At 41.8% G+C, this 17054-nt stretch overlaps 2 protein-coding genes across 2 annotated transcripts; both read left to right on the top strand.

Annotated features, from left to right (window-relative positions):
- The first annotated feature begins 2684 nt into the window (after positions 1-2684).
- Positions 2685-12000, top strand: LOC130912229 (SH3 domain-binding protein 4-A-like). Its single transcript, XM_057830151.1, has 6 exons — positions 2685-2889; positions 3163-3302; positions 4225-4469; positions 6059-8379; positions 10686-10874; positions 11174-12000. Exons 3-6 carry the CDS (start codon positions 4349-4351, stop codon positions 11396-11398), a joined length of 2856 nt encoding a protein of 951 aa, XP_057686134.1. The 5' UTR covers positions 2685-2889; positions 3163-3302; positions 4225-4348; the 3' UTR covers positions 11399-12000.
- Positions 12001-12157: 157 nt separating this feature from the next.
- LOC130912230 (ADP-ribosylation factor-like protein 4C) lies at positions 12158-15609 on the top strand. The gene has a single exon (XM_057830152.1). It carries the CDS (start codon positions 13165-13167, stop codon positions 13747-13749), a length of 585 nt encoding a protein of 194 aa, XP_057686135.1. The 5' UTR covers positions 12158-13164; the 3' UTR covers positions 13750-15609.
- The last annotated feature ends 1445 nt before the right edge of the window (positions 15610-17054 follow it).

The following is a 17054-nucleotide window of genomic DNA, read 5'->3' as shown; positions in this document are numbered from 1 at the left end:
TTTGTAGAAAAACGGCCACAAAGCATGATGTTTCTACCCCCATGCTTCACAGTGGGTATGGTGTTCTTCGGATGCAATTCAGTATTCTTTCTCCTCCAAACACGAGAACTTGTGTTTCTGCCAAAAAGTTATATTTTGGTTTCATCTGACCGTAACACATTCTCCCAGTCCTCTTCTGGATCATCCAAATGCTCTCTAGCGAACCGCAGACGGGCCTGGAGGTGTACTGGCTTCAGCAGGGGGACACGTCTGGCAGTGCAGTATTTGAGTCCCTGGCGGCGCATTGTGTTACTGATAGTAGCCTTTGTTACTGTGGTCCCAGCTCTCTGTAGATCATTCACTAGGTCCCCCCGTGTGGTTCTGGGATTTTTGCTCACCGTTCTTGTTATCATTTTGACGCCACGGGGTGAGATTTTGCTTGGAGCCCCAGATCGAGGGAGATTATCAGTGGTCTTGTATGTCTTCCATTTTCTCATAATTGCTCCCACAGTTGATTTCTTTACACGAAGCGTTTTACCTATTGAAGATTCAGTCTTCCCAGCTTGGTGCAGGTCTATAATTTTGTCTCTGGTGTCCTTCGACAGCTCTTTGGTCTTGGCCATAGTGGAGTTTGGAGTGTGACTGACTGATGTTGTGGACAGGTGTCTTTTATACCAATAATGAGTTAAAACAGGTGCCATTAATACAGGCAACGAGTGAAGCCTCGTTTGACATCGTTAGACCTCGTTAGAAGAAGTTACACCTCTTTGACAGCAAGAAATCTTGTTTGTTTGTAGGTGACCAAATACTTATTTTCCACTGTAATCTGGAAATAAATTCTTCATAAATTAAACAATGTGATTTTCAGTTTTTTTTTTTTCCCCCACATTCTGTCTCTCATGGTCTCATTGCATAATTGGTGGTTGACTAAATACTTATTTGCCCCACTGTATGTCTCTATTTGAGATGTGAGTGGTCCACAATTAAACGAAACGATTGATGATTGGGCTCCTGAGGTTGGTGGCGAATTGAGCTTGCCAATTTTACCAAAACCACTTCCTCACTTTTAAAAGATGTTTTTAATCTCAGTGTGGATTATACTGATTCAAAAGTATGAAAACCATATAAAAGAAATACTGAACCCTGTGAATCAATTTTAATAATAGCACATTTTCATATAGAATATTGCTTTTCAAAATGGACAGAGGGATTGTTGGCCCAGAAAACTTTAGAAATTACTTCATGTCATAATGCAGATGTGCTCAGTTGCATTTTAATGAAATCTAAGATTTTTTGGTCACTACAGAAGACGTGACCGACTCATGTGCCATATTCCCTTCCTAATCTCATAATCCTCAAAAATCGCCACTCTCCCACCCCCGATCGGATTAGAGGCTTCTGGATCAGAGTGTCTAACACTCCCACCTGGTGGCCTATTTATCTAATTCCTTTTTCCAGGTTGAACTAATTGGACCGCCAGGAACTGAATGGCTCACTAACAGAGGTTGCGCTCAAACCTCTTTATTTTTAAACTCATACAGTAATTGCTTATGATCATGAAAGAGATTTGTGAATAACATCACCCAATCAATAAAAACACTTCCTAAAACTGCACCGTTTCGATAAAGGCTTTACTTTCACTTCCATTGACGGCAATGTACGTCCAGTCCATTTTGACTGGGGAGGTTGGAGTGAAAGGTCAAAGAAGCACAAAAACAGCGAACAGCAGGGGCGCTGGAAGTCGCTCACAGCAGAGGGGCTGAGGATCTTATTTTGTTTTTCCTATACAAAAACAGCTTTTTCGGTCCAACTTTGTCATGCTCGCACTTTTTCTCCATACAAAGCGTGCACAATGGCATTACACACGCATACTGGATAGTTTACGTACTGCTGCTAGGCTGCTACAAAAACAGCGTCCTGTATGTTGTAGTTTTTGTTTTGGAAATAAAAGTGCCCGTGTATTATAATGCAAATCAAGATGACGCAATGACACACGAACACATTTGAAAACTTAAAGGTCTAATTAGCCTCAGTTTACCACCCACTTTTCACAACACTCAAATAAATTACACCCGAATTTCCAAAGGCGCGCTGCACGGTGGCAGCTCAATAGCAACAGCAAATAATAATATGGCTACAATGCAAGCTATTTGAAGTTCTCCATGGTCTAAATCCGCAGGTAACTTTTCCTAGCTGGGCATTATTATAAACTATTATAATGATATTAATTTTTGACCTCAAATTGAATTTTCGGAAATTTTGTTGTTTTTGCAAGGCAAAAATCGCTAATTCATGTTTGCGCCATGTTACCGCCTCCTTTGTCAACAGTTAACTTTTCCGTTCCAATAGTGCCTTATTCAACGTGAGCTGGCAAGGTGTCAAGTAGTGACCATGTTACTAACAAAACAAAACAACAAAACGTTTTCAACATGCAGTATATGTTTAATCCCCAAAAGTAAATATGCTATTGTTTCAATTTGTTTTATATATTGATTTCTTTTTAACACAACAGGAAAAACAAGAATCTACCAAAACACTTTTTTCTCCCCAACACCAGGTGGTGCTGCAGCACCCCATTTCCCGCGCCACTGACGAAAATAGAGGTTCTACAGTGAATAATACACGCTGAATAGTCGATCAGTCCTCATTGAGACCTTTTGATATTTTTGGCAGGAAGAGACCTTTAATGTGGGCTTTACGTCACCGCAGCATTAAAGCCCCTCAAACAGTGGCTCTGAACTGGAAACAGTAAAAGAGAGATCTAATTAAGATGAAGAGAGTGGGCCGCTCTGCGAATTTGTCGCTTTCAAGCAGGCCAGACTTTAAAATCCTGCCACTGAAACGAGATAAAAACCCAGCAGGGATGTCTGTTTCTGTACATTTGAATGAAAGTTAACTGTAAAAAGAAAGGTGAGTCTAATGTTACTTGGCAGTTTTATTCATCAAAGATTTCAGATGAGGTGTTTCAATTTTTTTGTTTTTTGTTTTTGTTTTTGTTTTTGTTTGGAGATGTGCCATCAGGTTACTGTTAAATTGGTGCCCAGATTACCTAAATTTTGCGAAACACTGCATTAGCCAATAGAAAAGCTCATTGTTGATTCTGATCCCATGCTGAAACCCTGTGTGCGTATCCATGGCTCCTCCCCAGCTCTTAACATCAACACCCTCACATTTCACATACAGGGCAGCAGCCTTCTGCATTGTAGCTCTGTCCGGACGACTGAAACTTCTGGACTGGGAGGAGAGCTTCAGTTGGATCTACTAATCTTATTTGAAACTTGATGGGATATGAGGCAACATAGAGACAAAGAGTAAAAAATGAGGTGAGAACTACCAATCATTGAGGATTATTACCTGGTCACAGTGGACGAGCTTTCAACCAGCAAACGATCAGTTCCCATTGATTACAATGTTTTTTTTCCTGCTCACTTCTAATTATAAAGTAGATTTAAACTCAAGTACTTGTTTATTTTTTTGCTAATTATTCCTCAGACTTGTTCACACCGTGCTAAAGTATTATTAAGAGTTATAATAGAATAGCAAAATGCACATTTTTAAAATTTATTTATTTTTTTATTTTAAATATATATACTAACAGGTACTAGCAGAGTATATCTTACTACAAGATTACCTTAACCACTCGACCATGGGCATGAATAATGAGATGGTTACTGCTATGAATTGTGATGGTTCTTGTACTTTGATTTGCACAGTACACAGTCTTGGATTAATTTACTCCAGTCCTAATGCCCGAAAATAATGAATATTCATGCCACAGCATATTAGTGAGTGTGCCTTAACCCTGCTAGTAGAGTCACCTGGTAATCTGAAAATCCTTAACTGGGCACACTAACATTGTAAGACGCATACACACGGCATACAACCCCCCACACGCACACACACTCTGATACACAAAAGCACGCATATTTTCTCCACCCACAGTGGGAGGAAAAAGTAGTTGAACCTTTTGGAATTAAAAAAAAATCTGCATACAGTATGTTAGTCTCAAAGTGTGATCTGACCAGCAAAATCACAAGAACATACAAAAAGTCTACTTAAAGTAATGAAACAGAAACAATTATCTTCATATTTTGTGAGCGAAAATTACATGGAAACATTCACAACATCCTCTAGCTGCAGATCAGACACGAACACATTACCTTTCTCATGCCACGCACACAACTGAAGCAGTACTGTGCAATTGAAAGTTTACAAATTAGTTGATTAATTTTGTTATTTTCTTAGGTTACCTGGCGAACAAAAAATTATTGATCAAAAAGCACCCTGGAATACTACTCGAACAATGACATCTTCCTTCATGATCAAATGAGAAGCATGAAATGACTGTGGGACCCTATAAGGATTGGCCATGGCTGCCCATCGAATCATCAGTATGACCAGCAACAATCACTTCCTCCCTCGTTGCAAGTCTGAGGGAATGCTTGTGGATCTCAGCGAGGGGAGGCCAGCCAGCCTTCCTCAAGTCAGAGGTCTGGATGAAATATTCTCATTGGATGTAATTCATTTCAAAAGTCAAACAATACAACAAGAGACACTGTAGACGTCACACTGTGTTTGGTAATATCGGATTAAAAACAGGCATTGGTTCTATCAACTGAGCATTTATATCAGTTGTCCTTTCAGTACGTTTTTGTTGAACAAAATATTTAGTGCATATGTTGCACATTTTGCATGCAGAATCATAAACAAAGCTTCTTTTTCAAGATACATTGTGGCAATACTATATATACAATACATTTAATACTTCGCTGGTTTACTGTAACTTCATTACTGCTTCAGTGAAGAGCTCTATAGTATGCACTAATGAGGTAAACTAAAAATAATATATTACGAGTTCTATTATGCATTTTTACATTATTAATGTTTTTAGCACTGCTTTGATAGTGAAATTAAGTGCAACTTCAGAGGAAATTCATTTTCCCTTTTCAAGCCAAGAAAGTATATGAGCTACACCGTAGGAAATCAGGTCATGGAAAACTAACAGAAGTAAAAAGTGGAAAAAAGTACGACACAGTTGTCCAATTTTTTGTTAGAACACAAGTGAATTCAGAGATTACTGGTGGTGATTTACATTGTGTTAGGGTGAGACACTCGGTCATCCGGGAGGGACTTAGTGTCAAGCCGCTACTTCTCCGCATTGAGAGGAGCCAGTTGAGGTGGCTCGGGCATCTGGTTCGAATGCCTCCAGGACGCCTCCCAGGGGAGGTGTTCCGGGCATGTCCCACCGGTGGGAGGCCCCGGGGATGACCCATGACATGCATGCTGGAGAGACTATGTCTCTTGGCTGGCCTGGGAATGCCTTGGGATCCCGCCGGACGAGCTGGTTGAAGTGGCTGGGGAAGAGGGAAGTCTGTAGCCTGGTAGACCAGACTCATCGCTGTCCCAGCTATTGAGTCTGGCCACCAATCAGCGGATAAAATTTCCTGGGCGGAGCAAGCCACAGCAAACAGACAGCGGCGTGGACCAATCAGCAACGGGCGGACGTGATGTTAGTAAAGCGACGCGGGACTTGCGCGTGGAAGTAAACATACGAGGAGAGCGGAGTTTATTCAACATGGCTAGCGTGAGACAGACTTTTGTCAATGACTTGTGTCGATGTGTTTTTGGTAATTTAAAACTGAATTTACCGCAGATTGGAACATTTTCTCGGCTCTCTCGTTCGCCATCTGTGTTGTTGTGGAGACGACTTCCAGCGCGCAAGAGTGACGTTGCTCGTTAAGAACACGTCACGCAAATAAACGAATCTGATTGGACGGATGATTTTGTTCTTGTTCGAGAGGCCGTTAATGGGCTGGGTCCCAGACTATTCTCACAGTGTTTGAAAAATACTGGGAGAACAGTCTGGCCGTGCCAGGCAAGGAAGTCTGGGCTTTCCTGCAAAAGCTGCTGCCTCCGCAACCTGACCCCAGACTAAGCGGTAGATGATGGATTGATGGATGGATGGATTTACTTTGTTGTTGTTGTTTAAATATGTCGTTTAGCTAAACTTCTCACTAGATACATCTCAATATCTTGCGCCCATATTGTTTAACTATTGTTAAATTTCTTTTGCTTTCAGTGCCTTCTCCGAGTGCCATAAAGCTGGATACATTGGCCTCCTATGGGGCAGCACAGGAAGTCGTCGCAATCAAGGATTATTTCCCTAGAAGTTTAACTACTCTGAAAATTAACAAAGGTGATCGACTTTTTGTTCTGGACACATCAGACTGCGAGTGGTGGTACGTGCACAATAACAGAGAGATGGGATACATCCCTGCATCTTGTGTCCAATTACTTAAGTTCAGGAATTGTTCGCTCAGTGACAGTGGAATGATTGACAGTCCCGGAGATGAAGAAGAAGGCCTGAAGGAGTTTGAAGGGTTAAGCGAGTGGACAGGTGTGACTTTAAAATCTTTCCCTACAAACTACAACTACCTCTTTTCTGATAGTCCTTTAATTCATCCATTGGATCAGCATTGCAAAGGACCAATTTTACCAAATTCATCTGATATGATTCTTTGTGACTCATTTGAATATCAAAGCAACAACAACTTTGACGCTACGACTATCAAGTTTAATGGCCAAAGCAGTTTTCCCAACAAAGAAGCAGTGCAGCATCTCCACAAGGAAAACCCTCTCTTAAGCAGTAAACGTTCCCAGAGTCTTTCCCAACTAGCTGTTCTAAAAGCACAATCAAATCCAAACATCCCATCATCTAGTTTCTTTACAGGCCTGAAGGCACCTTCACCTGAACAGTTTCAGAGCCGTGAGGACTTCAGAACAGCGTGGCTGAACCACCGAAAGTTGGCCAGGTCGTGCCATGACATAGAATCATTGGGCCAAAGTCCCGGGTGGGGTCAGACTCAACCAATGGAGACCAGCATTTTATGTCGATTAGATAGCAATGGAGGTGTGATCCAGCTCCCAGACACCAACATCACCATGCACATTCCTGAAGGTCACATTTGCCAAGGCGACCACCAGCAGATCTCCATGAGAGCCTTACTGGATCTTCCTCTAGAGCTCAACAATGATCGTTGCTCCACTGTCAGCCCTGTGGTGGAGATCAAGCTCAGTAATATGGAGACTAAGTCTTTCGTCACTTTGGAGATTAAAGTATCAGTCATGATCAAGAAGGAGTGTGGTAATTCTGCTGAGGTGCTCTGTGTTCGGAGCAATTGCAAAGATGGGCCTTATACGCCAGTTCCTGGCTGCTACATTTATAACGACATGGTCCAAGTGCGTCTGGACAGTCTTGAGCCGTGCATGTACGTAGCAGTTGTGGTTCAGTCACTGTATATCAGTCACAGTGTGACTGTGTGGGATCACACACATAGGAAGATAACACTTGGTGTTTATGGACCAAAGCACATCCACCCTTCCTTTAAGACAGTCGTGGCCACGTTTGGGCATGACTATGCGCCCAAGACCTTGCTGGTGAGCGAGGTGGGTCACTCATCTTACTCCACCCCACCAGTTACCCTCCAGTTGTGGGGAAAACAAAACTTTATCTTGGAGTTGCCCCAGGACCTTCATGTGGAGCTGTACCCCAATGTATCCAACTATCAGGTAGAAGCCAGCGAAGGTGCTGGTATGATCCAGGGATTCCAACTTAGATTGGGCAAGGTCAGCCGACTCATCTATATGATGTCATCGCTTGACCCTAATAACATCTCAGATTTCACTCTCAGGGTGCAAGTCAAGGACACACTGAATTGCATCCTCACCCAATTCTGCGTGCAATCACCACAACCACTGCCAAAGTCTGGAGTGAGGATGACCGGCCAGAGGAGATTCTTGAAGAAAAGAGAGGTGGACATGATCACCCTGTCGCCATTGGCTGTTACCTCTAAATACCCGAAATTTCAGGACCGCTGTATTACCAGCCTGAAATTTGGCAAGCTGATAAAAACTGTAATCCGGCAGCACAAGAGCAATTACCTGTTGGAGTACAAGAAGGGGGATGTAATTGCTTTGCTCACTGAGGAGAAAATTAAGCTAAGAGGGCAGTTGCGCACAAAAGAGTGGTACATCGGATACTATCAGGGGAAAATGGGGCTGGTCCACACCAAGAATGTTTTGGTTTTGGGGAAGGTCAAACCCATTTATTGGTGTGGGCCAGACCTGACGACGATGACGCTGCTGGAGCAAATCCTTAAGCCGTGCAAATTTCTTACATATGTTTATGCCACTGTTAGAACAGTTCTGATGGAGAATGTGGGAAACTGGAGAGCATTTGCTGATGCGCTGGGCTATGGGAACTTGTCACTCAACTACTTCTGTCGAACTGAGCTTGACAATGAGCCTGAAAAGGTTGCATGTGTTCTGGAAAAACTCAAAGAAGAGTGTACTTGTATGGAGAATAAGGAGAGAAAGTCGTTCCAGAGGGAGCTCATGATGGTGAGTAAAAAGACTGGCTGATGAATATGTGTGTCACTCAGATGGTTGTGTTACGACTATCAGAAATGTAAGTGGCCCTGTTGCAATCATCAACATACAGGTCACTTTCATACTGTATGCTATTAGAGCATAACTGTACAGCCAAAACAAAGTGTTTGTCTGTTTCTTTCTGATAGAATTTGTCCAAAGTGTGTTACTCTTGCCTGTTTTACATAATTATTGCTCCGTCAAACATTCCCAGTTCCAGAAAGAAAATCCTTGCCTTATAAACAAGCCTCTCATTGTTTTTTGTGGCTAAAGAGTGTAGAAAAAAGCCAGATTACGGTTTGTTAGCAGCTGTGCGCCCGAACTAGGTTGCCATACTGGGATGTTCCCATGAAAAACTGTGGGAAGTGATAACTGATCCCGCTTCTGGCAAACAAAGAGGGTGGACGCACCCCATGATCAATTTCATGTCTTCATTTAGCAACACACAAATTCTGTCTATTTTCACCATCTTAAATGTGAGGCACAAGCAACTTCTTTGGCCAATCATTACACTCACACACAGACAGAAAAACGGCAAAACTAGTCATGCTCCAACTTCCTTGTAGCAAGTGTTCCCGTGTGTGTGAAATGTGAGCAGGAGGCTTAGGGGGCATTTGACACTGGCCCGGCAGATCTCTTCAAGCGCCAGATTGAGTTGCACAGGCAAGAGTATATTAACAGTAGCACACACTGAAACATGAAAATGATTACCGTAGTTTTTGCACTATAAGGCGCACCTAACTATAAGCCGCCACCCACCAAATTTGACACGAAAATGACATTTCTTCATAGATAAACTGCACTGGACTATAATCCACAACTGCAATCACTGTATTATGAGATATTTACACCAAAGATATTAACAGGTTGCACTTTATTTGACAGCGGCATCACAAGACCAAATGAACCCCATGAAGCTTTAAACCAATTGTCTGCAAATCCTCATTGCTTTAAGAAGCTTCATTTGGCCATCACTTCTCCCTTGGGGGAGACAGTCAACCTCTGATGCCACCTGCTGTCAACACTGTTGTTGTCCAGCATGCCTCCAAGCATGCATTGCCGCGCTACAGATGTAAATAACAATGAAAACTCATGTTCTGCGCTAATTATTTCTTCAGTTACTGTTCCAGTTGTTTCATTAATTGCTAGTTATGGTATTTGGGAACACTTCATTTGACAGTGGCGCCATAAGACTGTCATTAGACAACCATAATTATGACATGACATTGTCATGAGCATAATGAATGCTTAAATCTGATGTCATTTAGTGTTATCCAGCAAATTATCTCTTTTGAATGGACGTAAAAGATCCGAGATGGACATAAATGGAGTTAGTGACATAATTTGCCGGATGACACTTAATGACATCTGTCATAAGCATTCAGTAATGCCCATGATAGTGTCATGTCATATTTATGACGGTCTTATGACGCCGCTGTCAAGTAAAGTGTAACCTAATAACCCAAATAAATCAACAAATAAGCCACGCTGGACTATAAGCTGCAGCATTTAAAATGAAGGAAAAAAGTAGCGGCTTATAGTCCGAAAATTACGGTATGTGTTTTCTAAAAAGCATCAGATGCTGGATAATAAGACCATCAAGAAATGGGCTCAGTTGGAGTTACATATACATGTTAACACATCTGCAGACATGAATTCCAACATTGTATTGTGCAGCTGGCGTGTATGTGAACTGTAAGATGATTGGTGGAAACTTTAATCATCTGCCTATGTTAACATAAACTAACAGCTTTTTCTTTTGAAACTGTTTCCTGTTTCCCGTGACATCTAGCTCTACAAACCTTTCAGGCTTAAATGACACGACAGTCCTAAACAAAGCTGTTTCATTGCATGTGAGCCCATTGTGCTTATGGAGCAGGCTGAAGCCCAGTGTGTACAAGTGTTTGTCTAGCTATATTTAGACTCAAGCCTTCATGCGGCTTAAATCAGCAGATGAGGGACCGCACGTTAGAAGGCCGCCACTCTGCTTGGCCAGGTGGCAGAGTGAGATGCGAGAGCTGGGGGTTCGTGTGAGATAAATGTCACCTGACCTGGTGAAGTAAATGTTACGTGACTGCCTGACCTTTTCAGGATTAGGGCTGCAAATGGGGGGAAATTTCAGGTATAGTTCCAGGAGGTTTTCATGGGAATCTGAAATAACAAAATACCCCAATCTAAAATTTGAATTAAAAGTCCGGGAGCTTTGCAATTCCAACGTCAAACTCTTTTACGCCACCTTCAACATTATGTTTCCTGATCCCAACCTCCTACCCCATTAGGCCTTGCTCAAGATGGACTGCCAGGGTCTGGTTGCCAGATTGGTTCTGGACTTTGTCCTTCTGACTACGGCAGTGGAGGTGGCATCCCGCTGGAGGGAACTTGCAGAAAAACTGGCCACGGTATCCAGACAGCAGATGGAGGCTTACGAGGCACCGCATCGTGATAAAAGTGGCGTGCTGGACAATGAGGTGAGAGTTTATAATTGCCATTCTGGTCGGGAATCAGAAGTTGTATTATGGCTGTTTAAGAGTCAACATCGTGGAAATTACGTATTTACACATCCAGTAATGTCACGGTAAGTAGGATTGCTAAAGGGCTGGAGGGAGTTTTCGAGAATGGATTTTTTTCTCCCCTTCAAGTTTGTGTAAATTCAAGGTTTTTTTTAAAGAGAGAAAATGGCCAAAGAAGCCATGAGATATGTTTTAAGATGTTAATAAGGTTTTCTAAATAATATTCTTCTTCTCTTTAACCATGATCTGAAACTCAGTCGATGTGGAAACCAGCATACGACTTCCTGTTGACTTGGGCAGCGCACGTAGGGGACAGCTACCGCGATGTCATCCAGGAGCTCCACATGGGCCTGGACAAAATGAGGAATCCCATCACTAAGAGGTGGAAGCACCTGACTGGTACACTCATCCTTGTCAACTGCCTCGACATCCTGCGGAGTGCTGCCTTCTGTCCTACTGGCTACGGCGATTTTGCCATATGAGTTGCAATTATTTTTACAAGTGACCAGTTCCTTTTAAAAAATGTCTCTCCCTTACTCATGATCTCTTCCACCAGTACAGTATTTGTTTTTTGTTTAGTATTAACACTTTACTGTATGCCAGGGGTGCCCAAACTATTTCACTTAGGGACGCAGTGGGTGCTGGATTTCTTTCCAACAAAACAGGACGACACCTTTGCATGAATCTGGTGTCTTACAAGTATAATCAGTTGATTGTAGGCAGGTGGTACTTGTTTTAGCAGAAACCTCATTGGTTAAATGGTCTGCATGTGCTCGATCGGTAGAAACAGAAACTACGACCAACAGAGGTCCTTGAGGACAGGTTTGGACACCCCTGCTTTATGCCCAAATTGTTCTAACTTTTCCTCTGAGGGCAAGGATACACTGTAACTCTGAAATGTTGTACTTTAATTTATCTAACATCTTAAAGCCAATCCATGAAGCAAATATTCAATGAGCCCTAAAACAGGCCTTAATACCATAGGCATAAACCACACAGTTGGAGAAGCAGATAATACAAGAATGACTTTGAGGAAAAAACAAACAAACAAACAAACAAACAAACAAACAAACAAACAAACAAACAAGAAAAAAAAAGAAAAGAACGGTTTAATAATTAACATAGAAGTAAATAGGAATATTGGGAATTAAAGTCAAATTTATAGTCATAAGGTTTCCTTAAAAACGTTTTCAATTTGTACATTGTTAGATTTTTATTTCGTCATTCTGATATTTCTTCATCTGTTGCTGCATTTGTATTTGTTTTTAATTAAATGTATTTACAGCAAATATGACGTTCACACCAGTTGGTTTCCCTCAATGCATTTCTGTGTGTGTTTGTAGCTTTGGTTTCCTTCTTTAGTAACAACCCATTGGTTGTTATGCTTACTTCTTCTGTTAATCTATCATTTTGATAGAATTTCTACCACGTAAAGAAAATTTTACCTGAAGAATTTTTCAAATTTATAATTGCATATGTGGGGAATAGATGCTTTAACAAAACTCTGCTGCCATCTCGTGGCGATCATTTGGAATTAAACCCACGTGTAACACAAAGCTATACATCGTAGCAATAATGATAATAATAACAAAAATAAGAATAATAATATCACCAACAACAGAAAAGTTTAAAGTATTTTATGATGGTCTATTGCAGGGGTTCCCAACCTATTCCACTAAGGCACACTGTGGGTGCAGGATTTCATTCTTACCAAACAAGATGACAACACTTTTTCCCCAATCTGGTGTTTTACAAGTGCAATCAGTTGATTGCAGTCAGGTGTGGCTTGTTTTAGCAGAAGCCTCATTGGTTCAACTGTCTCTGCTGGATCGGCTGGAACAAAAACCAGGACCCACAGTGTGCCTTGAGGACTGGGTTGAAAACCCCTGGTCTATTGAAATAAAAAGCGCACCACGTTTGCAAGGACGCGTTCCAGCTCTGACGTCTCGTGAAGGTATTGTGCGCAGAGGAAGTAGTGCGCACGACATTTCAGAATAAAAGCATTTGACTCTCCGTTGTCAAGCAGCCAGCATGATCGCAAATCCGACCTTTCTGTTTTTCATGATGATAACCGGATATCAACCCTCATCCATCCGACCATTCTGCTCGCTGCATGGCTTGTTGTTGTTTTAATCCACGCGTCACGCACTCTTACGGGTTACCAAACTTGGCATATGCACAACAGCAGACACAAAAGGGGACATAATGTGACATCCTCCCAACCGGGACTTGATGCCGTGTGTCCAGTATGGGGACTAGTTTCTCCAACCTGGCAGCCTTCCAGTCCCTGCACATCGTCATGCTGGGTTTGGACTCTGCGGGCAAAACCACTGTGCTCTACCGGCTCCGGTTCAACGAGTTCGTCAACACGGTGCCCACCATCGGCTTCAACACAGAGCGGATCCGGCTGGGAGGCGCGGGCACATCCAGGGGCATCAGCTGCCACTTCTGGGACGTCGGCGGCCAAGAGAAGCTGCGGCCCCTGTGGAAACCCTATAGTCGCTGCACAGACGGCATCGTTTACGTGGTGGACTCTGTAGACGCCGAGAGGCTGGAGGAGGCCCGGGCCGAGCTGCACAAGATCACCCGCTTCTCCGAGAATCACGGGACCCCGCTGCTGGTCATCGCCAACAAGCAGGACCTGCCGCGGGCCCTGGACGTGGCGGACATCGAGCGGCAGCTGGCCCTGAGCGAACTGAGCCCGTCCACGCCGTACCACGTCCAACCCGCCTGCGCCATCATCGGCGAGGGTCTGCACGAGGGCATGGACAAGCTGCACGAGATGATCGTCAAGAGGAGGAAATCGCTCAAGCAGAAGAAAAAGAGGCAATGAGGAAAGCAATAATACTGTACATTTACATATGGTAGCACGGGAGCCATTGCCAGCCTCCGTTTATCATCATGATCATCATGATAATTCAGTGAGGGGATATCCAGTGCTTAACACATTTAAGACCACCTGACATAGAATTACAATTTCTTTAATGTTGTTTCAGGATTGAGGGGTTCCCAACTCAAAAGGCCTTTTGCATCAGTATCTGAGGTGTTCTCTAAGAATTCATAAATTAATTAACTGCACAAAAACTACTAGTCCATCATTTGACATTGCAAGGATAAATGATAGTTTTATTGATTTGTCAGCCTTTTGTAATACAGTGAATGAAAATGTTATAACATTAAAAATAAGCACACAATTAAACAAAGAAATGTATTTCTGACTGCAGACTAAAGCTGCCGTCTCAAAAACTGTTCATTTATAACGGCATGGCCTAGAAAAGATGGTCAAAGTTTATTCCCACTATAGGTTGTGGGAGCCCTATAGTGACTAGGTCCAAGTGTCCTTGAGTAATCAGAATTATTGGCCAAGTATGATAGAAACTGGGAGAGCTGGCAGTATAAATCAACACAGCAAGCCCTTCAAATTAAAAAGGATCGGACGCCTATTGCCGTCAATGGCACTGAATTACTTAAAAGAGGGTAAATTTGGGCGTTTGAGTAGCATTATTCATAAATAATTAAAATTATCATTAACAATTACAAATAAAAACATAGTGAGTACATAGTGGTGTAAACTTTACATTGAATTACATTGGTGGTCTATTACATGTTTTAAGAACTGTAAATCCATTTAACGTTTTATTGGCAGGGAACATATTTCGAAAACCCCCCATTAATCTGACATGCAATCGCATGAGCAATCATTGCAGTCTTACATATACGAGATGATCACTAGCTCCTGCAAGCTTCTCCCCTACAACAAAGGCTGCAAGCCCCGAGGGAACATCAGCACTTCATCCATCCATCTTGGATGTCACGACATTTGTCATGCAAGCGACGTTTGTCGATCCCTTCACCTGGAGTCCAGGATGACAAGATGATGTCAAGGTCATTAAGCCTCTTAAAAAATATATACTAATGTCAGGAGGCCTGAATGCCTTTGAACTTGCTACTGGAACAACTGTTATTATAGCAACTCAAGAAAGCTGATTTTTAAGTGCCGTATGTTCAAACAGTGAGACATTTGCACATTGAGAAGAATCGTCATTGAAAACCATCCCCATCTCTTCCAACAATAACCAATCAGTAGCAGAAGATGCCGCATGCAAGCTATAGATGCACAATGACTAATGATGTGCCAAATAACTTTGTGTCTCCTTCATCATTGCAGCTTGAGCAAAGTTTTAGACCAGAGGTGTTCAAACTGCTGTGAAGAGTTTTGTTTGTTTTGTTTGTTGTTTTAATCTAAAATTTGACTTGGCTTGAAAACAAATGGCAGTATATTACTCTTTAAGTTGAAGAACTTTAAAACCTTTCTGACGCTGCATCTAAAATGACTTAATATTCAGCTCTTAACCCACAATGTAGGCTAGAGAATTGGTGTACTTAGTCGTACATGCATTTCAGGGCATCATTAAGCAATGAGTAGCTTGTTGCCATACGGCTTTTGAGAAACAAAGCCATTTTGGTGTGAAATCACCATAGAATGTTGTGTGCTCATGCAGCAAAACGACTGCTTGGACTTTTATGCACGATTAATGAAGGTGAGGTACTGCAGTATGTGATACTTAAATGTGCCACCAGATGGCCAGCCGTGAAAGTTGACCGAACATGTTTCAGCAAATCCAAATGTGTTGTGAGAAGGCAAATTGCATTAAACAAGTATTTTGGGAATAAAACGCTTAGTGACTAATGATGTTATTTCAGTTTGACATGAAACAGAATCCGCTTTAAACTAATAACACTCCCACAAAAATATTTTATATGTTTGATAGAAAAAGTCCGTAAAGCCTTGAATTCAATAACTGGTTTACTCTTGTTTGGCAGCAAGAACCTCAACCAAACGTTTCTTGTAGGTACAGATAGGAAATGCACAACTACCAGGGTGATTTTTGGACCATTCCCCTTTACAAAGTTCAGTACGATTCCTGAGAAAGCTTTCACATAGATCCAAAGCTTCCTGAACATGCTCAATGGATTGCATGTCAAATGATTAATCTGTGAAGACAACCATGGAATGCAATTTGCCCTCAACTTGATTCCGATGACAAAGTAAAGACAGGCCAAAAATCCAGATGAAGACATGGAGCATGCAGATGAATTTCCCTGAGACGATTTCTGTCTATTTTTGCAGAGAAATTGTTTGGTTATGCAAAACCGATTGTTGCTGCAGCAGTTGAGCTGGCTGGTCCCAGAACAAGTACAATATTTGGTTATTTCTCAGCACTACCTCTTTGTAATTGGAGATTACCAGCTTTTTGTTGCATTTGTCTCCACTGGTGTTTTGTATCACGACTTGGAGTAGGTACATACAGATTTAATCTTCATGATACTCCTGCTCCTTCTTTCAAATTGTCCTGTTAATACAGAAGAGAATTAGGGCCAGTAAAGGAAACACAAAAAGTTGGCACTTTTTTCTCAGAATTCTCCCTTTAATGTCAGAATTTTCACTTTCAAGTCAGAACTCTGACTTAAATTCTGATTTTGAAATCAGAGACTAAAAAATATTAAATCAGAATTCTCTCTTTTATGTCAGACATTAGAATTTAGATTTCCTTTAGAATTTCTGACTAAAGAATGGTAAATGTGCTCTCAGAAGGAAGTCTCACTTCAAAGTCAGAATGCCAAGAATAAAGTCAGAATTTTTAAAGTATGAATTCTCCCTTGAAAGTGGGAATGTTGACTTTAAGGTTATAATTCTGAAAATAAAGTCATTATTCTAACTTTAAATGTACTATATGGAGTTTTTAAACTCAGTCACTTTTTTTACTCGTGGTTGCCACCTCCAGCCTAAAACGTAACCTCAGTCTTTGTTAAACAGGTGCATGGAGCACATACTTGTACATTTGCAGACAATCAATAAGCTTTTCTCCCATAAAATCAGCACAAGAAACGAGATTGTTTACTGTTAGTAGCAAGTCTTAGGTGGGTTAGTAAAAAGTTTTTGCCAAGAGGAGATGAGGCGGAAACTTGGTGAAACAGCGATGCTGCCGCGGGGACGCGTATGGGCGTGCACAGGAACTAGTTCGTCCAGAGTGTTCAACCTGAACACTCTCTATTTAAAGGAAGACCAGGGCTTTTTGGGGCAGTCTCAGATGAAACTACTCATCAGGGCATTGGTGGAGCATGCATGGAGCAGAA

Source organism: Corythoichthys intestinalis, chromosome 2 (assembly GCF_030265065.1).
Source record: "Corythoichthys intestinalis isolate RoL2023-P3 chromosome 2, ASM3026506v1, whole genome shotgun sequence".
In the NCBI taxonomy this organism is placed as follows: domain Eukaryota; kingdom Metazoa; phylum Chordata; class Actinopteri; order Syngnathiformes; family Syngnathidae; genus Corythoichthys; species Corythoichthys intestinalis.
Note: the sequence above shows the minus strand (reverse complement) of the source record. Positions and strands in the feature narration are given on the sequence as shown.

What these genes read in the sequence shown, in the direction of transcription:
- LOC130912230 (XM_057830152.1), top strand. Translation starts at nt 13,165, where the DNA reads ATGGGGACTAGTTTCTCCAACCTGGCAGCCTTCCAGTCCCTGCACATC.
- LOC130912229 (XM_057830151.1), top strand. Translation starts at nt 4,349, where the DNA reads ATGGCTGCCCATCGAATCATCAGTATGACCAGCAACAATCACTTCCTC. An exon ending in CAGCCTTCCTCAAGTCAGAG is followed by an intron (nt 4,470 to 6,058) that starts GTCTGGATGAAA and finishes TTTTGCTTTCAG; the next exon opens with TGCCTTCTCCGAGTGCCATA. An exon ending in TCCAGAGGGAGCTCATGATG is followed by an intron (nt 8,380 to 10,685) that starts GTGAGTAAAAAG and finishes CTACCCCATTAG; the next exon opens with GCCTTGCTCAAGATGGACTG.